At 44.2% G+C, this 24,073-nt stretch overlaps 1 protein-coding gene across 9 annotated transcripts in view; it reads right to left on the bottom strand.

Annotated features, from left to right (window-relative positions):
- GLI2 (GLI family zinc finger 2) overlaps nucleotides 1-24,073 on the bottom strand; it is a 189,244-nt gene that overhangs the window by 44,853 nt on the left and 120,318 nt on the right. For 7 of the 9 annotated variants that reach the window (XM_027461189.3, XM_072040761.1, XM_027461186.3 and 4 more), the window contains one exon: nucleotides 22,905-23,010. The exons of the other annotated variants lie outside the window; for them this stretch is intronic. In XM_027461189.3, the coding sequence (XP_027316990.2) occupies nucleotides 22,905-23,010 (106 nt within the window). The remainder of the gene's footprint in view (nucleotides 1-22,904; nucleotides 23,011-24,073) is intronic. 9 annotated transcript variants of the gene reach the window in all.

The raw sequence follows: 24,073 nt of genomic DNA, 5'->3' as shown, positions 1-24,073 counted from the left end.
CTCTCATAGCCACGTCTCCTTGTCTGTGTGTCAGGATAGCTGTCCTCAGTCAGGTCTGGCTCCTGAAAGCCCTTTCAGATGGGAATCACCTCTGACTGTTGTACAATTCTAGCAAAGCACGTCCCAAAATAACATGGCTTCTGATAGCTGCCTACCAGGAATAGCTCACGTGGCTGGAGCCACAGCCTCCTCTGCCCCCAGATTCCCCCAAACTGGTCTTTCCCTCTCTTTCCAGTTGCCTCACTGGCATGATTCCTTATCTGACCCCCAGCCCTGGGCTGTGCCATCGCATCGGCACGCTGCCAAAGCACAGTGAGAGGCGGCCGGAGCCTTGCAGGGCTGCTCCTAGACAAAGGAGGAGCAAAGGGAGAGGGATGGGCTGCTGCTCTGCGGAGGCACAGACGTCTGGCTCAGTGCCTTTACTCGTGGGCACTGCCCAGCCCCATGCCCCAAGCCCCTGCCCATTCCTCCTTGACCCATAAATCATGCCCCAAACACCCCAGTGCCTGGGGAAGAGCTCCTGGCTCTGCTGAAGCCAGCAGTGTGAAAGTCTTCTGCCTGCAGCGGGACAAGGGATTTCACCTGACCACGTGCATTTCTGAAGGAACTGGCATTCTGGTTTTCAAATAGGCTAAGGGAATTAGGTGTCCAAATGCCATTAAATTTAATGGGAGCCAGGGGCCTGTTTTCCCCGCGGCTGCGGCAAGAAGCCCAGGCTCTATAATTAATGCTCAGGACTTGTATAGCAAATTGCATCTCTGACGAAGTGCACCAGCCCTGATTCATTTCCCCACCCACCCAGAAGAGGCTCTGCCTTCCCTGCTCGCTAACAGAGAGAGACACTGAGACTGGGGAGAAATTAGTTGACCCCAGCTAAGGGCTGCAGGGCAGTGCTGGAGGCAATTCACTCTGCTTAATGCTTTACAGAGCAAGTTTTCACTAGGGCAGTGGATAATGCTCCTCAGTTAGCATAAATGCTTACACTGTTTACCTGCAGTCATGAACCAGCCATCCCAAAATCTTTTATGAGGGAGATGTGGCACCATCTCCCTGCTGCCGCATGCAGGTCTGGAGCCTCCACAAGGGGTACCCGGCAATGAATGCAACAGTTAAAGAAGTTGCACATTTCTGAAATACTCTCCATCCGTTAAATAAAACCCAGAAAAATGGGGACAATTAAACGGCACTAATGTCCCATGACTAGTCTAAATTAATAGCTATGTGCCAAATGTATTCATTCAGCAGAAAACAAAGGGCTGAATACTTTTCCATATGCTTAATGGAATATGGACACTTGCAGGCAATTGTTTTGCTGTGCAATAAAAAACTGCATGCTGCTACACAGGAATGGAAGCTAGGAACAGAACTGCTTACGGGGGTATCATAGTCTGGTAGAGTTTTCCTATAAGAAGAAAAAATCTTTTAAAGCCAACTATCCCATCCAAACCCCACATAATAAATCCTTGCTTTTGTTTCATAACAGAAATAGAACATCCTGGCCTGATTTTCACAAACGCTGTGTATCCAGAATACCACTCAAAGTCCGAAGGAGATGTAGGAGAGCCATAGGGTTATCCAAAAAAGGGTCCACACTTGTGTCAGACACTCTACATATGGGATGCCACAACTTTATCCATCGGGAAACCTACAGTACCCCAGCCGAACGGTTCAGTCTAAACAGCTCTCGCTAGCCCCTTGACTTCACCTCTGTTTATTTCTGATTTAGAGTCCCTTACAGCAGGAAGGGTGGGAGGTTGCGACACTTGCGTGGTACCCTCAGGATGAAACTCTGCGAGGTCCCTCAAAATGAGGCACCTTTCAGAGGTCAGCCCTGGGCCACGATGATCAGATGCATGTGGCATTTGATCATTCACAAATATTGCCCCCCTCCGTTTTTTTTGCCACTTGGAAAACAGAGGACGCACAGGCTGTGACGCACTGGGAGGAAGGGGCATGGAGCTGCCCTGCAGCTGCCCTGACCTCCAGCGAATGCCCAGGAGCATAGGGCAGCCTGGTAATGATGTGATGGGGAATCCGTCCTGCTTCCCAGCTCTCCTGACACCGCAGCAAGGTGATAATGATCCTATAAAGTGACTTAGTGCTCCCATACAGGGCTAGCAACTCAAAGATGCCAGCTTCTGTGTCCCACTAAGGAGATGGGGACCCAAGAGACATCACATTTAACAGCCTTCCTCTGCTGGGATTGCTCAGAAGTCATTTTATTTATTTTTCCCGTAATTTATCATCTCTAAAATGGGATTAATACATTTTTTTCACACCCACAAAGATGAATGTTACAGAAAATCAGAGCTACCTTAAGCAATTCAACAATGCTCTCACTTAAAGTGAAGCTGGACAAAAATTGCTACAGCTTCCCTGCAGAAATTTAACAGGCATGCTTTGAGTTCATGTTTTCTCCTCTTCCCTCAAATATGGCTTTGAGGCATTGAAAGCATGAAAAAAAAAAAAAGGAAAAAAAAAAGAAAAAAAGAAAAGATATTTTAACAGTGCGGGCAAGTTCCCATTAGAACAGTTTATAGAGGGAAGTGGTAAATTCAGTACTGCTGCAAGACTTTATGGCAAAACTAGATGTTTTTCTAAAAGATGGGCTCTAAATCTATCACAAGGTTTGGAGTTTTAATAGTAGGAAAGTCTAATTTCTCCCACTGTAGAAACAAAAGGGGAAATCCTATGCCCAGCATCACAGATGTCAGATCAGATAACGATGGAAGCTACTTGGGGTCTTAACAGACACAAATCTCTGCATATAAAATCCTTTATCTGTGAATTTGTGATAAGGCATTGCTTTTAGAAGGTTTTAGGTCTATAAAAAAACCCACTACACATCTATTGGCAGTGGTACTTGTCTAAATACCTTTAAAAATTACACCTTCAAGTCTCGTCTTGTACCACTGTAGTCAAAGGAAACTCTGCCACTGATGGCAGGAGCAACAAGACCAGGCCTCTAATTTGTCGATCACTGTTTTCCATCTACACCATGGAAACAGTATAGTAATCTATGGTGGGTCCAATTTCTTAATATATTTTTTTCCATTCCCTAGAAAAATGCATTCAGGACTTAATGCAACTTCTAGCCTGTGAGGTCAATTTAATATATTTGCTCCAGGTAAGAAAAAGATTTTTTTTTTCTTTAAAAGTTAAGAAAAAGGCAGACATCTTTCATATTTCCTTTTGAAAGACCATTCTGTTTTCATACACACCCGACTGAATCATAAGTTAAAACACCTAGACGATATTTCAGCAATATATATTGAACCAAGAACAAACAGAACAAAGATTTAATTCTACTTGATGTAACTGTATTACTATGTTTTATCAATGAAATCAAAAGTATTTTGGTTTGGAACTTGATTTTTTTTTTTTCCTCCCATTTAAGGTCCGCCAAAAGTTAGTGATATTCTTGAGCTCACATGTTGCTGGCAACCTTATTGGGACAAGGGAGCAAATCTGGGAGCAGAAGTAATCCTGTACAGGAACCAGTCCTCACATTAGAAACTGTCCTAACTATGTACGGTTTCTTATTCTATTTATGCAGCGTTTAGCACAATGCGGGTCTAGCCTTGGCTGACACTTGTAGGCACAACTGCAACACAATAATAACAACAATAACAATATTTGCTTTTAAAATGGAAGTAAAATGCATATTTTTAATAAGTAAGGTTGCCCTCCATTATACAACACACAAAGAAGCAAGACATCAAAGGCAGAAATTAGAGTTGATACGGGACCTTCAAACCCAAATCAAATTAGTGTCTTGAGGAGAGATCTTTGATTTAAGCTTAATAGTGGTGATTTTTTCCTGGGTTGTTTTATACTTAATCAGCCACACAGCCCACTGTGCAGACATATGTTCCCAAAGCACATCAAAGCAAGTAAACATTCTGTTTCAGATCCTAATATCCTTTTTTATCCAATTATCTTACTTACATGATCTTTTAATTTAAGTTCTGAAAGCCCACCTTTTCACACAAGCTTTCCTTTAGCGATGGAGGTAGAAGGATGACCACCTCAGTTCTTGCGAGATACTCGCCAAAAAAAACCCAACACAATGAATAAATCAAAGCACGGTAGATGAGTCTCTAAGATAGTTTCTTGAGAGATTAATGATGAAAGCCTTCAGAGACGAAGTGTATTGTAAGAAGGGGAACTTCAAGGAAAGTAGCTGAGGGGGAGAGGGAGAAGGAAGGCGAGAGAAAAGGCATGAAAGAAAGCACGGATAAAAGTGCAAGAGCCAACAGAAGTCGTTCGGCAACAGACTGAAGGAACGATGCAAACCTGGAGGTGTGTGAACTTCAGGTTCAAACCACCAGACGTGAGAACTTGATTCCAATAGTCACAAGATGTGAAGGCCGGGGTGTTAAAACACTGCGGGCTCAGGGCGGGGAAGGGATGAGGGCTGGGAAGCAGCTTTGGGGGTGTCAGGGGCAAGTGAAGTGGGAAGCAGCGAGGAATGAGATGGGGCAAGGTGGAGGCAGGGACCAGATTCTGATGGCAGAGCTGAGCGGGAGGCTGAGGAGGATCTGAGAGGATGTTGCACTGGGGAGAGTGTGTGGGAAATGGGTGTTAGAAAGATGTGTCGGATGTGACACAGCCATTTATCTGCATCTGACTGATTTCCCTTGGGACACATGGTGAGGGTATTAGCACTTTCGAGTGAATACTTTTGCTTGTAGCTGTGAAGACCCTGGGCTTCGGCAAACAAATGGGAAGTGATCCCTGTTTCGTGTCTTCTTCCCATGCTACTTTTGGGTGGGGTTTTTCTGCCTTAAAAGAAATCAACGTTCAAGTGCGATGAGGGCTTAACATTTAAAAGACTACCCCTATAGTACTTCTGAGAAGTCCCTTTCCATGTTGTGCCAGCACCAACCTGTCATGGAGATGGTGAGTCAATAGCAGCAACACTGCAGCGGCGGAGCTCATGGAAGAGTCAAGCGAACCATAGAAAACGCTTATTCATTCATTACATTTTAAATCTACCTTGGCTCCGTGCCCGTCATATCCCAGAAAAGCAAAAAAGGACCATTCCTCTTCATCATGACTGTAATACAATCAACTGGCTGCAGCATTACTCTAGCCAATGTTAACTAACGGAGCCTATGTCAGACATCTATAATTTCATGTTAACAAATTAGGTAGACTCCTGCATTTCCTGGTACCTTGAATGCCCAAGAAGCTCATAACTTTTCTTTATATGCAAAATGTCACGGAAAGGGCAAACAATGTTATGCCAGAAGACCATAGCCAAATCACTTGGTTGGAATGTGCTGTAAATCATGGGGTGAATGGAAAATGAATCTTTGTTCCAGGGCAGCGTCTTCCAGCATTAATGTTGCTGCTAATACCCCCTTTTCTATTGGGAATGTTTTCTTCCCAGAATCCAAGATCTTTAAATTCTATAACTAAGCAAGACACCAAGGAAGGAAAATGTACACCCAACTAATTATAAAAAGCCAGGAATTATTTATGCCTCTCTTCTGAAGTAGAAGGGAAAACCACTGGAGTTCATGCTTCAGAAAGATGCAATGCTTGCCCTAAGCAGCACCAAGCTGTTCTAACCAACTGGAAGTGACCAGAAAAATGTGGCTGACAAAGGGAAATAAAATGAACAGGAACAGGTACAGCACTGATCTCTACAAAACCTTTTTAGACACAGCAGTAAGAGGAGCTCTGTATGTACAGGTGACTGTGATAGCCCCACAGAAACACATCTCACATGCACGTATGCACATCCCAAATATGCTGCTGATGTGCTGCACGTACCTGCCTCTGGTGCATCACAGCACAAAGAAGTAAAAAAGACACATTCCAATAATAGCAAAGCTTTGGGTTGGAGCTCGACAGGTTTTCTGTAGGAATTAATTTTATTGGCATTTGACACATTTTAAACAGCAACAGCACTCACAGAAACCTCAAAAGGGAAATATTCCTGAACAATATATAATAAATACATTGATTTCTAATAATAACCATCTGCCCTAAATCTTCTTGCTGACAGGTTTAGTTGGACCAAAGGCCCCTTTCACATCTACTTCGTGACAGTTCCCATCACTACATAAAGACTTTGAAGTGCCCTAACGTGCAGTAAAATGCGAGATAACCTACCAAACTGTCAATATTTCTTCACTTCTAAAAGGAAATGCTAATGGCACTCGAAGAGCTCAAGATGTAATGTAAGATCTGATCCAGCGGGCTGGCTGATCTAACCATCCTTTCCTTTGCTACAAGGATGCTGAACAGCAAGCAATTACATGCTGAAGAGCAGAACTAGGTAAAAGTTTTCACTGATAACATGACTGCAGGGAGAAAAGCCTTTTTATTCCTAACGAGCTTTTCTTTCAGAAATGTCTGGAGCTTTCTGTGTAAAGCAAGAATTAACAATATACTTACTCTTTCTTCTTTTTAACCTATCACTTTTTTTTTCAACTTTTTTTTTTTTTTTTTTTTTTTTTTTAACCATTAGAGAGAAAGTAAAGCGGAATGAAACATGGATGTTTTAAAAATCTGGACAATGTTCAGCAGTTAATTTTCCATATGGAAAGGATGAACACAAATAATTCAGAGAAAGCAGAATCTCTCTCCAACTGACTGTGATAAACACCTGGCATTTCTCTACCAGTTCTAGCATGCAGTGTTAACACTGAGGACGGCTCTACTGCAAGGGAAATGAAATGTGATAAACCAAAGCTTGGTCCTCTGGTAAAACCCTTGCACTGCTAGCAGAACTGTAAAACTCCGACAGACTTCAAAGGAACCAGGCTGCCCCCGCAAACCAGCCTGTGATAAGAAGGAATGAGGTGTTTTATATCATCGACCACGTACCACCCAAAAATCCTTTTGCTCCATTTGTGTCATTCTCTGCTGCTGCTTTCCAGTTCACCAATGACAAAAAAAAATCTAACATATTTATTGGGTAAGAAATAGGGTGCTGATGTTCCCCTGCTATTTACTGCTGAAGACTTACACTTGTGCTTTTCAAACTGTGCCCTGCAAAACCCTTGGGAATCACAAAGAACTCCTATAGGTGCTGTGAAAGACAACAAAAAGCCCCGCGAGCCTCCTGTCATTCAGGCTAAATTCACTATGCTGTGTTTGACAACCCTGCTGGAAAATTTTTTGGGAGGCCACAGATTGTAATAGCTGGAAAAGCCCTGTGCTTCTCCAAACCAAGAAAAATCGCATAGGTGGCATTTGCAGGGCAATCACCCTCCACCAACCAGTCCATCCAACAGCCACTAAAGCCAGCTAGCACCAGAGCACACACAAATTAGGCACCTCTGCCACACCAGCGCAGAGGCAAACCTGTCTCCCGAAGTCAGCGGTCCTGTATACCTACTGTCACACCTCCCTCCTGCCGCCAGCGACTCACTGCCACGCAAGGGGAGACCTACGGGCCTCATCTTTCATTCTCTTATCTCATGCAGCTATTCCTTATGCAGACACATTTCTGTATACAAATCCCATTATACTTGACCCTCGGTTCACCCTGTTTCCATTACAACGCTGTAGACTCAACCAGACTTGCTCCAGTGCCAACTCTGTGCTGTCATTCCTTGCGCAGAGTGGTAATAAAGAAATCACTGTTTTAAGCTGACAAAGAACAGATTTCTTACTAAGTAAACACTGATGTTTTGGTAGGGAAATTAAGTTATAAAATTGTGTCTACAAAGGGAGACCATACAGATGGAGTTTGTTAAGAGACAGCAATACAGTCAACAGTGGTTAATTCAATTGCCTGCTACTTATCAGATTTTTTTTTAAAGGCTTATCCAGCTTTTGTAAATGCAAATGCAGGAAAACATTTCAAAGAGTCATCGTTGTCTTCGCTGGGGAATGATACACACGCACACGGCTTTTCGAGGCGGAAGAGCCCGCCCTCGCGCATCCGCTGCGGTTGTGGCAGGGACCAGTGGATGGTAGGAGTGGACAGCTGAGCATAGCACAGCTCATCGCCGTGCCACCACACTCCAAAGGTGTGCCTTGCTTCCCCCAGCCACTGCTCTCACCTGCCTTTCTACCTGCCTGGTGCCCCACATCGATTTTAGATGCCCCAAACCTTCCTTCAGCTCTGTCAAAAACAAGGCACTAAGCTCAGCTGGGAAAAGAAAGGAAATTCACTATCTGCAGTCTTCAGCTGAGCCTTAAATGAGCCCGCCACAACTTTAGATGTCACATCTGATTCCCAAAAGACTCTCTTTGGAAAAAGTCCCAGGCTGACTCCAAGTCACTGAAGCTGCTTCTGTCCTAAATGCAGCAGTGGCAGAGGCACAGCCACCCTTTAACCTTGTGTGGGAATTGTAGCTGGGTTTTGGGGTGCTGCCTGCAAAACAGGGTTTGTTTTTACAGCACCAGAGATTGCAAATGCTCCCAGACATCCTCCTCTTGCTAGCAGCTCTGGTAATAGCCCATGCTGATGGACTGGGGCATAAGGAGGAGGTTCCTCATCATTCCACAAACCTCAAAGACCTCCTCTCTTGTATTTCACTGAACAACAGGCTATGTTCCTGTTACAGCACCTAAGTGATGAGAAGGACAAGACCTCCAGCCCCAATTCTACCTGCTCTGCCAAGCCCTTGAACCATGCAGAGCTGAGGAAGAGGCAGAGGTCTTATTTGCATGGCTGATTGCAGGTGCCCAACTCATACAGCATACCCATTGCTTCCCAAACAACAGCCAAAAGTCTGTCTGGAATGATACTATAGGTACTCTGACTATAACCTCACTCCTCACTTTTGGGGATGGTTTAAAGTGACTAGAGAATTGTGGTATTTTGTTTTGTTTTCTACATTTTACCTAGAATGAAAGAGAAAAATTTTTGCATAGGATAAAGATCACTGTGGGACTCATTGTGGAGCATGATGTAAAGTCTCAGGCTAGCCAAAGGTTATTAACATTATGTGCCCTTTAAGCAATGCACTTAGTCTAAACAAGATGGGTTTAGGCTGGAACTGTGTAAATACACTGATTTTATTAATAAAAGGTAAAAATGGCTTTCTTAAAGAGAGAGATTGCTGGGTAATCAAGTCACCAACTATTGGTTCTATTTAAAATTCAAGCGAAGGGATATTAAAGGTACTCATATTTTAATAAAAACATTTGCAATGGTTTTAATAATTCAGCACAAAATTTTAACATTTCTCTCCAGTTGTGGAAAAGCAAAACACTGGGCCACTGTACCATGGTCTGGGAATGAGAAAATGTAACTGCTCAGGTGCAGTGGATTACTTAACCTACAACAATCAACTAACTAACCCTGAAAATCAAGGTTATGCTGAAATTCCAGCAGTGAGGTTTTCCACGTGGCAGCAGCTCTTGAAAATCCCGTTAGTCCTCCCTTAGCACCTCTAAGTCTCTTTTGTGGCCCACATTGCTTTCAGTGGGGTGTGAGCTCCTGCACACATTCAGTGTGGAACCGGGCTGGTGATGGGAGCGGGATGTCTAAATACCTTGGGCTCTGAGTTTACTTTGAAAATAGGACTTAAGGACCTGCACTTTGTATATTTTAGGTTTTGTTTTAGTTGCATTTTATGCATAATTTGCTAAAATAAGCAAAACATATGACAGTAAAGAAGTTTTTTTAAATGTTTTACCATTGAAATAATTGATAGCATTATTAGTAACCAAGGAAATTCAACTGTCCAGAAAAGAACCTCTAATATTAACAATTCCCTTTATGTGCATCACATTATAATGCAAGTTTTAAAGCTGTTCATAATGTAATGGCAAAATAATTACTCCTGCTCAGCACCGCAGTACACGTTTGGTACTCATGAATACTGTAAGGATTAATACAACCATTGATGCTGGCTGTAAAAGAGCTTGTAGCCAATAAAAAGGGTACAAGAAAGCACAGTTCGTTTTCTGAACTGAAGTATCTGAGGGACTGAGGAAGTGCAAGTCGAGCTGTAAGGACCTGTGGGTAGGAAATCAAATTTTAATTACACAAGTACCACTTCAAAGATCTCATTCTGCTGTTCAGTGAAGCAGGCGGAAAGTCCGACAAGCCAAAAATGAACAACAAATGCAGCCCATGCTTTTGTACCCATAGATTTTTACTGGCATATTTGACAAGTTCTTGCAACACTCCCAACAATGCCAGATTCCCTGGCAGCACAATCTCTATCTTTTAGCCTCCAAGAAGAGCTTCTATAAGTCTCCAGTTTCACTTCAATTTCGAGCCCCCCGTGTCGAGAAGATTTGCTCCCAGACTCTGAAGGCTCTTTCATTTGAAACTCAAATGCAATCAGGGGAGTGCAGACCACGATGCACTGTAGGCAGGGAGATTATCTTTCAGTATAGCTTTCACCCATTGTGAATGATAGTGGATGGAAGAGATTAACACTGAGACTGCACACACACAAACACACATACACACAAGTCCTTACTGCCCTGGAAGTTCACAGATTGCAGCAGCTTTGCCGGTGAATGTGTGAACCACAAAATTGCCCTGCCTGGGAGAAAAGCCACCAATGAACACAGAGCCGGTAGGGTTGGGGTTGGGTTTATGAAAGGCAAAGCAATGAAATCAATCACAGCAACCAGAATCTGGATAAAGGCCAGTTTGGCAATGCAGTCAAAAACCAAATGAAGGGATAGGAAACCACTGAATCCAGCGGAAGTTTATGGGGAGGAAGCAAGATCTGCTCTTCAGCACAAGGCACCTCGAGGAATTTTCTGTCCCTCAGTTTGTGCCGTTCAGAGTCACCTTGGGACAGGTCACTCACCCAATACACTGCACCAGTTTGACATACCTGAAGCAACGCATTGTCTGTGTGCAAACCAAGCCCAAGTCTCTGCTCAGCATCTGTTCTTATCAAAAACCGTCACATACTTCAACAGAAATGCAAACCCTCCTCTGCAGATATCAAACATGGAGAAACCAGGCTGATAGGATCCTGAGTTCCATCAGCACATCAGGACCTGAAGGGAAAGAAGCTACAGCTCACCATGCTCTTACCTTCTTCACATTTGGCAGAAGCCAGCTCTTTAAAAAACAAACAAACAACGCTTTGAAGAGTTTCTTATTCTTGCGGTAACACTCGTCTCGGCACTGACAGGATTCAAACCAGACGCGGTTGAGGGGAATCTGGAGTCATACCAGGTTTAGATCTCACATGCCAAGAGAGGTCAAGACCCAGCCAAGTCTTGAATAGATGACTTGCAAAGAAAATCCCAGGACACAGAGGAAGTGGTGTTGGTGGGAGAGAGCCTTTCCCTCTGACTCACTAGGCAATGCCATGTGACGATGCTCTGGTGAGGAACACGGAGCGGCTGTCATTCCTATCCATCAGAGCCCCAAAGTCCACCATATTTGTCCTCAGGAAGGGTCCCATGGGATTCTTAAAAAGACATGGGTTGCAAAATATCTAAGTTGGCTCAATTCCATTTATTCTCTTCCATTCTGGTCATCTCATCATTGACTGCCCCGAGGGAAGGTTTGAACTTTCCTGACCTAACTCAAAATTTGGTTTGGTTATGTGTGTGTGTACAACTTTTTTTCCAAAAATGGCTGGAAATTTAGACGGAGTTTGAAAGTCTTTTTTATTCAAGTGAATAAAGTGGTTTGGGATCTGCCAACAGTGTTTTCAGCATGATCGGTTCTCTGTTTAGAGACTTTTACTGGGAATAATATACGAACAGGTAAGAGCTATATCAAAGCATTCAGCTGGACAAAACTTTGCAGATACCTTGCTTTCCATGGGTTCTTGGCATTACTTCTTACACAGAAACAGTTGGGCTGGAGGACTAGGGAAAAAGCTACAAATAACTTTCACATAATTTCTCCCCTGGGAGCCAACTTCAATATTCTTCTCACTGGTCTACATATATTAGAATCCACCCTGACCTGGCCCCTGCTGCATACTAACTCTCGTGCTGTACCACCACTCAGCCCAAGATGCCATCACAAACTGAGTGCCTTGTGACCAGGGTAAAACAGCAGCAAAGACCTCATTTCAGTTCCTTCCAGGGAACAGAAATCACCCATGGCTCCTTGAGAGTCTTTCTGAACATGGTACCATGGCCAGGTTCCTCCAAGTCCAGCTTTGACACAGCCCCAGGATCCCAGTGACTCACAGCAATGTTACGTGGAAGTAACCATGGAGCTGTAGTCCCTCTTCAAGTCCCTCTTAGACCTTGACTTCTACTTTGCCAAAATTATCTAGAGAAACATTACTGAAGTGAAGCTCATCATAAGAATACCAACAAATAATCCATTACTGTAACAGGTCTGAATTCAGCTGCCAAATCTATGTTGTCACATGAAAAATCTCTAATATTAACTATTTTTTTTCCAGCAGGACTACACAAAGGGGGGTTTAGTAATGATTTCTATTTTATGGCATCTTCAGAAGAATGCCTCTGTCCAGGACAGTATGTGAACACACGTTTAAATTCCTCTGAAGTCAACACTTAAGCGTGCATTTCTGATTATGCATATACTTGGGTGTTTTCCTGAATGCGGAGAGACGTAAAAACAGTCCTGTAGCCTAGATCACTTTCTCTATGTCCCTCTGCCTCACCAGCTCATCATTTCTTTCCAAATCTCTTCTACAAACATCTCATCTCTTTCTTTGTTAATCCCCATTAGATTGATCTTCCCTTCATTTACTGATTTGATGACTGAATGCTTTACTTCTTTCACTACCTTATCTTTCTACACCCTGCTTTTTGACATCTATAATGCAGTTTTCTCCTGTAAAATATCATGCTGCACTTGAGTTGGGATGAAAGATAGCATATGAAATCAAGTGTTTTATCTCAGAACTCAGACAAATAGTCTCAAACAAGAATATGCATGTAAGAACATCGCCTTAATGCAGCTGTAAGCTCGAAGCTTTCCTATTTGTCATGTATTAACCACAATCTGGTAGTCCTTCCTCTACCAGTGGTAATTTGGGATGTGTGGTTACTCTGTGGGATCTTAAGAGGCTTTCAGATGAAGCACTCAATCAGCAGGTAACGCGTTCTGCAGCTGGTTTGCAAATCAAAAGCCACGTAAGTAGCTCCACAACCAAGCTAGGAAAGACTCCATGAAGAAGCAAGAGGAGGAGTAAGACAAATTCTTATTCAGGATGCTTTTACAGGATCAAAAGGAAAAGATTTCAAAGGCCCTCACAGGATTTAGGAACACGTTTATCTTTCAGAGAGACTGGAACTGAGAGAAAGCTCAATGTGAGCATTTCAGTTCCACGTGAAGCCCTGGCATATTTTCCATGCACACCTGAGTGCACCCAGCTGCTCTTGTAAGCGACATGGGTAGGGAGGAGTGTAAGAGAGGGAAAATGAGCTGAGGCAGAAAGAAATACCTCTGCTGTGAGGAGGTCTGTACAAAAGAAATACTTATAGAAAGGGCAGGAGCTGGTGCTAGAACCCAACTCTCACATTTAATCCAACAGCAGGCACTTGGCAGTGGGGACACCATGGTGTGGGCCCTTCTGCTGCCTGGGGGGTGGGAGAGGATATGTCCTATCTGCTTGGCTCCTGCCACACTGCAAGGTGTTCCCCCAGTATCAGTATAAAAATTCCTAAGAGAGTCACAATCTTCTGTGTCACTATCAGCTACCACCATCAACTTTATCACAACCCAGTCCCATACATGCCAATAAAGTGAGTGTGGGGCACACAGCAGATTTGCTCTTAAAGTGGAGTCCGTCCTATGATATCAGTAAGCCTCGAGTACAGTTTTTCCATACCACATTATTCCATAAACTTTGCCACATGCATGGCCTTATCAGAGAGAGAAGGTTGGGCAGAAAACATCCCCATCAGTGCTACAGGAACTCAAGAGCTGTACAACCCAGTATTGAAAACTGGACTCCAAACATCCATATTAACATGTTCTTTACAGTTATTTTCTTATTTTCTAGGTACTTAACTCTTTTACCAGGGCTGGCTTGGGGGTCCTGAGCTTCAATGAAGCTTGGGAGAGTTTGACATTAACTGGAATGTGCTGCGTTTGGAAAGCTCACTGTGCCTTTGTGTTTCTAGCAGTTGACAAGCTGGCCCTAAAGGTCAACATTATTTTGAAACCCACAACACCCACTTTCAAAATAATGTTGTTAGCCAGACCCAGTACAGTGGGACTTACGATCTTAAATCACACAGGCACTTTTTAAAAACTGACCCCTGAGTAATGTTCTAAACTTTAGCTCTGTTAGTTGTACGGTGAAACATGAAAGAACAGACATGAAAAGCCTCCGAGGCAGAAAATTTTGTAAAATCACAAATTCTCAAAATGGTCTGGCACACGGAAAAAAAAACATACATACGTGGTTCAGTGTCAGGTTCGGGGATCTAGGAAGCCCACTTAAACGCACGTGTTCCCGCAGGAGTGCTCTGCAGATCTGAGATTTGTCAGAGTAACAGCACCCAGCTCTGCCCTTTGATTTGTGCAGATGTGAGTGCACGGCGTTAGCTGCAGGCAGGGTATCCAGAGTTCTGCCAAATAGGGTCCTTTTTTTTATTATTATTATTATTTTTTCCTTTCCCCCCAGCCATCTGGGTGGTCTGAGAATCAGACCCGAAATACCTAGGATCCCTCGAACCACATGTTCTAATCCCAGCAGAGTTGACTCAGTCCTTCATCCTTCCAGGGTAAATTGACTTCGCTGCACTTTATTGCGTGGGGGGAACTTTTGGATGAGATTTTAAAATTTCCGCTCTGCATGGACATTACAAACCCTGCATTTTTCTTCCAGGATCACAGGCCAGCAATCCTGCTATTTGTTTTTATCTCTCAGCACCTTGTGTTATTTGCTTCCCATGGCCACTGGTAGCTGGGAATCCAGATTAACCAGCACCTGAAAAGTGATGTGCTGCAACCTTCATTTAGCAAGCCAGTGGGATGGATGGGTTATGTCCATTTATCTCCACACACACTGGAAGGATTTCAGAGAAACACAATGAAAATGAGGAGGCTGAGCAGATTGATATTTGAGCATACATTGCAGGCTGCAGCCTGGCCAATTCATTACTGCGGGAGGAAGGATATGACAACATGCAGCAAGTATCTGGAGGGGAGTGTTACAGGAGGAGGTGTGCTAGGAGCAGGAGGGTGAAATTCAGGCAGAAAAGAAGGAGGGTGAACTAGGGAGGCGAACTGTCAAGAGAGCTCTGTAGGCTGAAAAAGAATTTGCTACAGGATGGAGTAGAAGTTTAACCAGGAGCTACAGGAGCAGAAATGGGGAGCCCGTGCACCCCTGTGCTGGACAGAAGGTGCTACACAGGAGCAGTACTGAGGCAAATAAGTCTTCACTGTGTCCTGTCCTCACAACTATAAGAAGCTGATGAGAGAGAAAACACCATCTAGAAGGGGGATTTATTTAGGATTAAGAAAAAGGAAAGGCCAGGAGGGGCAGCGCTCTGCTTTTAGCTGAAAGAAAACTGGTAGGAAACACATTCATGACATTGGGGCTTGAAAGGGCAGGAGACTGGCACCGAACATTTATCCATTTTCAGAGGATGCTGAAAGCAAAGGAAAGTGGGATATACCATTAAGACAGGTTCTGAAAGACCCTTACTCTCTTTAGAAACTCTTTAGAAAGCAGTGGGAGAAGAGAGTTCAAATAAATTTCTCCTAAAGCACAAGCTTAACAGCGGATAAGGTAGAAGCATGAAGTCACTTTTAATCTACTGTAAAGTGATGTAAGCAGAGGGATTATCACTTAAGACTTGCTGACATGAAGCTCTGAGAATGACATTTAAAAGCAGCGGTGGATTACAGAGTGACATCATATTAAACGAACACATGCCAAAGGTTTACATAAAAGACCTGAGAGATCAGGCTCTTATTCCCAATAGTAAAACCTCCTAGCCATTTTTACACTTCTGGCGGTGATTAGGCTAAATTAGAGCTGCAGTTTTTCATTCAGTAAATTGTGGTGTCACAGCCCCAGCAGCTTGGTGGCCCAGATCTTCACCGAGTGCTAATGGGCACGACTCCACCTGAGCTCACCGAGGCCCCTCACTCCAATGTGACGATGGCAGCACACAGAAACCAAAGATCCAACCCAAACATTTCCAAGTCTGATTTGCAGGACCTTGCGTCTGACTGCATACTTTAGTGACTCAAAAACTATGCACCTTCAGGTCCCCCCTGGATTTCAGCTCTGAGTTTTTGAAAGTATTCTGACAACTTTAATTAAATACATACGATGAAACTATCTTCTCAATTTCATAACAGCGTAGATGTGCAAATACCTCTTATAATGAAAAATGCGTGAAACTTGTTAACCAGGTTCAAAAGGGAGATTTATTCCCCTAGAATGGTTTATCCAGATTGGAAAAACCTACAGAAACATTCATGCCTTGATCACGATTTTGGATTAGCCTGTCATCGTACTGAGGTCAGAAAATGTTAAGCGTGTACCTTCTCAGTTTCTGCACAGTCGGGTACGCTGTGTACAGGAAAGTCCTGAGACCTGAAAACATGCCACAAGCCCCTTCTGGGGAGCCGAATGAGTCTCAGACAGCTAATTAGCCCCAACTTTTCTTAGCTCTCAAAACATAAAGGGGTGAGAATTATTGTAAGGGCATTTTAGAGAAGGGAAAACGAAAGCACAGATGGAATTAAAGTAGTTTTTCCAGCTCCTAAAAAAGAAGAGCAGTTTCATCTCTAGTCTCCTAGAGAAGGATCAAGTAACCATCAAGTGTTAATCCTGGTAGTTTTACAGTGAGAGCGGTATTGATAGTTCCCCAAATCACCTCCTGTAGGTTACCAAAGAGCCACCTAAAAGCAACACACTCCTGCTAATTACAGAGCAGGGAGAGGTCTGAACCAGCCTTCTGAAGGGGACCAGCCTCTGCAAACCATCGCGCACTTGCACGTTCTTATTTTCTTAAATAAATAAAAGAAGCATGTGGGAAAGAAGGGAACAGAATAAATTGGATGTGGGAGCCCCCAAACCTGTTTCCCAAACGAGTGATGTGTCTATTTGGTGAAAGTCGTAAAAGTTTGCAAAACACATAAGAAGGCCTCTCTGAGCAGCTGTTTGCTTTGACTCCGGAGGGAGCTCGCTCTATCTCCAAAGCAGCACAGTACCATCAATCACAACCTGCCAAAGATTTTCTCCTCTGGTAGCAGAGCAAATATGAAAACACACACGTTTTATTGATGCGTACGTTCTGCAGCTCAGCCCAGCAGTGTCCGTGCTGCGGGAACAACCTTTACCTGGGTCCCATCCCAAGCCACCTGGTGGGATCAAAGCTGGAGTCTCACAAGAGCACTGTCCTACAAGGACAACCGAAGCTGCTCTACGCACTCCTGATGGTGCAGGGTGCAGGGGATGAGTGTAAGCCCTGACAGAAAATGGAGAGCTCTGATAGGACACCCCCAGTCGGCTGGGCTGGAGCACAGTCAGTGCCATGGGGTGCTCAGAAAATTTCCCTCCAAACTCTAGCACCTCTCCCCTGTATTTTTTTTTTTAGTTTTATTTTTCCAATATGTACAGAAAAAGGCACATCTGTGACAGTAGCAAATTCCAGCCCTAAAGTAGGAGACACTGGTGTTTCTCAGAGCACCATTATAAGATGATGATTATTATTTTTTGTATGGCTAAACAACATATTTTCCCTTAACCCCACTTGGCCTCCCTTGGCTGAATCTCACAAAAACAAAACAAAGGAAAGAGAAAACCAGCCTGAAACAGATACCCGACATGGAAAATCGTGGTTTTCGAGGTTAAATTTGGCCATTTTGTAAACACTTAAGCCACAGCCTTTTTATGATGAAAAGTTTAACAGCCACCTTGCCCGCCTGTGAATCACTCTGCCTAATGTGCTTGGGAGCATTGGAGCCAATCCTGAAAAGGTGTTCTGCAATTTTTAACATAGCGACAAGAAAACAAACTTCAACAAGGAGGGGTAATAGGATCAGATAAAGGAAAACGGTGTAGGCTGAATATCAGGGAAAATCTGTAATATATTAAGATCTCAGGGAAATGCAGGAAGATCCATGATTAATCCAGATAAAAACCCTACCAAGGGAAATTAAGGGCAACTACACATTATCATGGAGGTGGAATCTTCTCTATCTTTAGGTCTTCAGGACAAATGAGTCCTCACAAAAGCCATGAAATTTTGTGATTACGAGTTTAGAGTGTTCTTTCCCCCCCCCCCCCAAAATTACTTTGATATGTGGACAGAAGAGCAACAACAATATTTTGTTAATAAATAATGTCAGAACTGCATCCTGTAACACCACCGGGATGTCAGTAGAAAAACAAGGCTGCTTTTGTTTGTTACACTGTGTAATGCCTGATGGGTTTTAACCACAGTTTAGGAGCTACTGTTAAAAAGCTTCTTGCTGAGTCAAGCCTAGGCATGCTGTTTACAAGGGTTAGCCCGAAGGCTCTTGCATTGGCAGGGACTTTTAAGCTGAGCTAAGGAGTTTTTTTGTTATTTTTGTTGTGCTTTAGAAATAAAATAGTCGAGAGTAGCTAAGCACACCTAAAAGTGGGGAGTGGAAGGGAGCTATCAGTGCTCACCTGCCGTCTCTGCCAGCAGCTTCCCTCTGTAGTTAAGGGCTTGATCTTCCAAAGCTGCCTCGAAGAGTCCCCTTGGTGTACAGAGGAGGGAGTTATTGCAGAGACGGGGCTCCAGTGGAGCGAGCTTTCATGAAGAAGCTCACTAAAATATCAACTATCCCCTCTGCTAAAAAAGGACTTATTTTAATGTATGAAGTGAATCTCCTTGGTTCAGCTTTGAACCTGCTGAGGACTTTCACTCAGGTAACGCTGACCTGTGCTCTGCCTTAAAGCCAATGTTTCAGAGTGAAATTCTGACAAATCAAGAAAAGCAGCATGCAAGAGCCACATGTAACACCCATCATTCCCCATCCATGGAGCATGGGCCACCCTGTGCTACAGAAGAGGTGTGAATCCTGGGGGGAAAACCAGAACACGGCTGTGCAAGTTAATGCACTATCGCAATGATGCAGAAAAGGGTTGGGAATCTGCAAACTTATTTCTGTTATTTCCATCAAATGAACACTGTTTTGGAGAACTGGTACCTCATACAATTTACATGTACCAATGCAATTTCATTCAGTCATTCTGCTGGACCTCCACAGCCCCAGAAGAGATTTTCTCTCACATTCAGTTTTGCTCCACTCTGCACTTTTGTGGTGTCCACTGTGCTACAGTCCTGCCTCTCCTTTCATCCTCCATATGACCATTAACATCAAAATCCAAGATGATGTCTCAAATCCACAATATTTCTGTCAATTTGCACAGCAGAGCTCAAGGATCATCTGAATGAAATATTTCATTTTGCTAAACTAGCCAAGTAAGCACCATGATTCTGCCAAATTGTTCTTAATGTCAGAAAAGACACCACTTCCAAAAGTGAAAAAACGGTTATCACCAAGTCAGTAAAAATACCAGAGGTTGTATAGAAAAGTGAGATGTCCTATTGACTGGAGAAACACTATTTTATCCAGATAAAGATCTCTAGAAATGTATTTCAAGGCACTACCACCATGACCAGCGACTGGACATATATACTAAATGTTCAGTGAGGAAGACTCAAGCTCTCAACATGCTTAACATGGAAGAGACTCGAACAGAAAAAATGAAACAGGGAGCAGAAATGCAGAAAATCATTCAGGCCCATCCTGGTGCTTGCCTTTTATTGTTTGAGTTTTCCATATTCCCACCATATTCTCAATAAAAGGGTGCCAAAATTCCTGCTCAGGGGACCTACAGATGAGTTCCCTCCAGTTAGGATAAAACAACTTACATGTATGCTAACATTAGCCCCAAAGAAAACAGCAGTGCAGGGGCACACACGGCCATGTCACATCAAGCAATCAGGAACAAACCTCTGACATAATGCAGCAGGCGGATAATAAGACCCCATAGTTAGCAACAAAAGAGACTACATTTAATTTGCTGTGCAATGTTCATGTAATTAGTTAATTTTGGTACCAGCAAGACAGCAGACAGCTAGAATATGGGCTTGATGAATTGGGGGCTCTCTGTCAGGCAGTGATCCCATTAATCATAAAGCCAAAACTCAGCGACGCTAATTTTCCTCCAAACATCTACCATAATTTTCTAGAGTGAAAATATGCCTTTTTTTTTTTTTTTCCCCTTCCAACTAGTTATTTACTCTAAACAGAAGAATGGGTTTCTGCACCACCAGGATGAAGTACAAATTTCCAGAGGCTCAACAGTGCCCACAGAGTCCACCCAGCCAAGCCAACAAGAGCCACAACTGCTAAGCATGTCCTAGCCCAACTCCACCACCATGTTCTGGATGATTTCATGCTGGACATCCCGCAGTGAGGGGTGGTGAGCACTATGCTGTGATATCTGGAGCAGAGACTGGAGGAGATAAGGGGAAGACAAGAGAGAAGAAGAACAAAAACTACAGGAGGAAAGGGCTGGAGATGAGTTTTAAACATTTGCAGATAAAATTAAGAGAAAAAATGGTGAAGATTAACTGCACAGCTGGTGAGGATTTTCCCAATGTGGTTATGCCATAGTCTGCATGCTTGGAAAAGAGAGCTAGACAGAAGCAGTATTCCCTTGATCTTAAAACACAGGCTTTGCTGTAGCTGCAGAAGAAAACCCTCTTTAATTGATAGCAGAATAAGGCCCAGGACACGGCACTGACACATGCACACACTTGCACGCTCACAAAAGCTGCATTTGATATTGCAGTCAACAAACGTGGTACCTTCTGCAGCTTCAGAAAGACCACTGAAATCTTTGCACAAAAAAAAATACGGCCAAGAAGCGGTTGGCAACGCCACTTGAGTGCTTCCCCATTCACACTTCAGCACCATGACCAAGTAACAAGTCTGATCTTACCCACAGTTTCCAAGAAAACTGTTTCCTCTTCTAAGACCAACAAACAAACTTTCCTGTTGGTACTTCAGAAGTCATTTTAGCGAAAGCTGCTGCTGGGAAGGCGAAGGGCCCCGAATAAGGACAGTAGGTATTTACAGACAACTCTACCCAAACCCTAAGCAGGGCACTCTTGGTCCCCTGACGGACAAACGTGGCCACTGCTAGGACAGCAGAGTATTAATACTGGCACAGATGAACCGAACACCTGATCTGTCAGCACTATAAGCTTGGCCAGGGTTGATCAGTCGGAGAACCCCAATGTGATAAAATGCTGGCTCTCATCACAGGGGGATATGATTCCCGGGTACGTGGCACTAACTGGCAAGTTTTGGGTTGCATTTTGGAGAACAGCCTGCTCGGTGGCCCTACCAAAATCACTGCCATGGTGCCCCTGGGCAGATGCAGCACCAGGAGGAGTGAAGGGGAGCGTGGTCACTGTATGCTTTCCCAAGTGCCAGCTCGGCGAGAGGACAGACCTAACCATGCTCTGTAACAGCATGCTAGGGCTGACTTTATCTAGCTTCCTGGGGCACACAAATAACTTGTGCCAAACATCTGAACATCTGCCACCCTCCCTCCGAACCACAATTTTGAAGACATCTCTTTCAGAAGTCTGTGTTTGCTGTATAAACCATAGCTCTGGCTTATTACCTGTCTCCGACTACAGTTTTAAATTAATCTGTGTTCTTTTCTTCTACAATTCTTATATGTACATGCGGGCAAGATCAGAACTGTTTCATTCAGCCCCCCTGAATCCCCAGTTTTGGCTTCCCACTTCAGCAACCTTTCTGTCTATTCCCCTTTGCATGCAGTATGGAAGGAGCTGCTCTGCCCCTTTAAACATCCAGTCAAATTGACTGCCAGCCAAAAAGACAACGACTTGTCTTCTGCTAGGATCCAGGGGAATGCCCTATCATTTTTTCCCGCAGCATTTTGGAATCGGAATAAAGCCCTCATAGCCGTGAGACTCCACAGATCTCATGGTTGCTGGTTTCTGCTTTGCTTGCCTCCCAAGGGCTGTTTCCCTGCTCACACCTGTCCAGAAAAAGCACGGCTTTAAAACAGCCCTGCAAAGCCATGGAGAACTGCCCTTTTTGGAGACAACAGAGATGAGATTTTTTTACTTGATGAGTCCTATTTCACTTTCCCTTGCTCTTCCTATAAAATGTTTCCAGCTCTTGTGGGTTCCCCTACGCTGAGCGCCCTGGGACTGCCCTTCAAGTTACAGCCACCGACTGAGGGATTTTGGGGCAGCTGTGGGACCACCAACCTCATCAGGCTGTTCCTCATCAGGCACGTTTCAGGGATGAGAAGTAACCCTCCTGGCAACATGATCACTACAGCCTCCTGCTCGCAACTCCACTGACTCCTTCTTCCCTGCCCTGCTCAAAGATCATAGCAGGTGAACCCAAATCTCTCTACAAACATGTCCTCACTGTTCTCCAAGGATAACTGGGCTGTCATGTCCCAGATTAGGAGATCAACATGATTGCACAGCCCCCAGTCAGTGCTTGTCCTCGCTGGCCATCAGCCACCAAGAGACCAGGGTGCTCTCAAGAGGTCACCATCAAAACCCATGGTCCTGCTCCTTCAGAGCACATGTGGACACCCGCATGAGGACCTACCTCTCTACCGCATTTTGTAAACACTACTCAGCCTGTCTGGGCTGTTGTCCGATGAAAGCAAACCCAATTATGGCATGCCTGGCAGCTTTTCACCATCTTTCCCAAAACCGCAGGGCAGGGAGGAACGGCACGGGGGGGTCTGCAAACAGCGGGCGCAGCACTGGGGCTTCACCAAGACAGTGCCAGAAAGGACCCAGGTACGTTGTGACGTGAGAAACTCCATGAGCACAAAACCACATGCCAACCCCAACCCCAGGACTCCCATCCCGGCGCTGCTCGGCACTTCTGTAGGTTTAACAGAGCTGTACAGCCAGGAGGGCACCGAGTGCCCCACGCTTCAGCAGAGATTCGGCGCAGCATGGGCAGCCAAGGTTTTAGTGAGGCTCGGGAGCAGAGGTGCAAGACTTACCCGTGGATAGCGTGGATAGAGTGAGGTTCGTAATGGTATCGTCCTTCCTGGTGGCGCATGTCAATTGGCAAAGGAGCGTGGAAGGCTGGAAAAATGTGCTGCGGCACTGTGGAGGGGAATAGAAGAAGAAGAAAAAAAAAAGGGACTTCAAAAACTTTTCCTTTCCTTTTAAAACAATTTCAAAGGCACTAAATCTCCATGAATTTCAGAGCAAGAGCAGTGCAAGACAAGGGGTCTTCATGATATCAGCGCTATCATACACCAGAGAAGTGGAATGAATAAATAATCAAAGTCATGCGGAGAAATCCTACATCTTCGACATAAAAGATCTCCAACAGGGTTTTTGACAAAGACAAGCAGCGAAGCGCTCTTTGAACTTGAGGAGATTATAGGAAGCACCAAGGAAAACTAGACTTGCAACGCAAATCAGACTCAACAGAGCCTGGCGGGATCCAGACCCGCGTTGTCCCCCACGCCTGGAGTGGCAGCAAGCACCTCTCCCGAAGGTCTGTACACACAGGCTGGAAATATTTACCTAAAAACCTAACAGAGAGAGCAGCACTAATGCAAATCGTGGAGGCATTCAGAAGTGGCTCAAAAGTGCCTACTGCCAGCTTCTGAGAGAGGAGCCCAAATTGCTCTCACTTGTAATCACTTGAGGCCCTATTTTTTATTCATTTGAGAAGCTTGTTTCATCTTTGATGGAAAGATAAAGTGGTCTCAAAAGGCAGAGAACACCTACATTGACTTATTAAATCTACAGGTTTTAATATTTATTATTGACCCCAAAAGTTAACGGCAAGAATATCTGAGCGAGTTGAGCTGATACAAAATTTATCAGGTTATTTCTCCCACCAACCCCGACAACGCTGCCCGGCTGCATGGGCCTCTCCTGCTAAAATTATGGAAACTGAAGAAATACTAAAGAACAAATACGGAAACTAAAGAAATAGGAGAGGCTCTGTACCGGTACCATACGGTCGCCCTCTGTCACAAAGCCGCTGTCTAGATTTGCACCAGCAATGGGCTGTAACGCGCAAGGCTGGTCTTGTTCTGCCTTTGCGGGCAGTCTGATGCTCTTCACAAAAGATTACTTGACATTGTCCCAACACCTCTTATCCTCTCGATGGCTTCTGGCAGAGGCCCTTCTGTCTGACTGCAGACCGAAA

Source organism: Anas platyrhynchos, chromosome 7, assembly GCF_047663525.1.
Source record: "Anas platyrhynchos isolate ZD024472 breed Pekin duck chromosome 7, IASCAAS_PekinDuck_T2T, whole genome shotgun sequence".
NCBI classification, from domain to species: domain Eukaryota; kingdom Metazoa; phylum Chordata; class Aves; order Anseriformes; family Anatidae; genus Anas; species Anas platyrhynchos.
The sequence above is the reverse complement of the archived record's forward strand: the minus strand, read 5'-3'. Positions and strand labels throughout refer to the sequence as shown.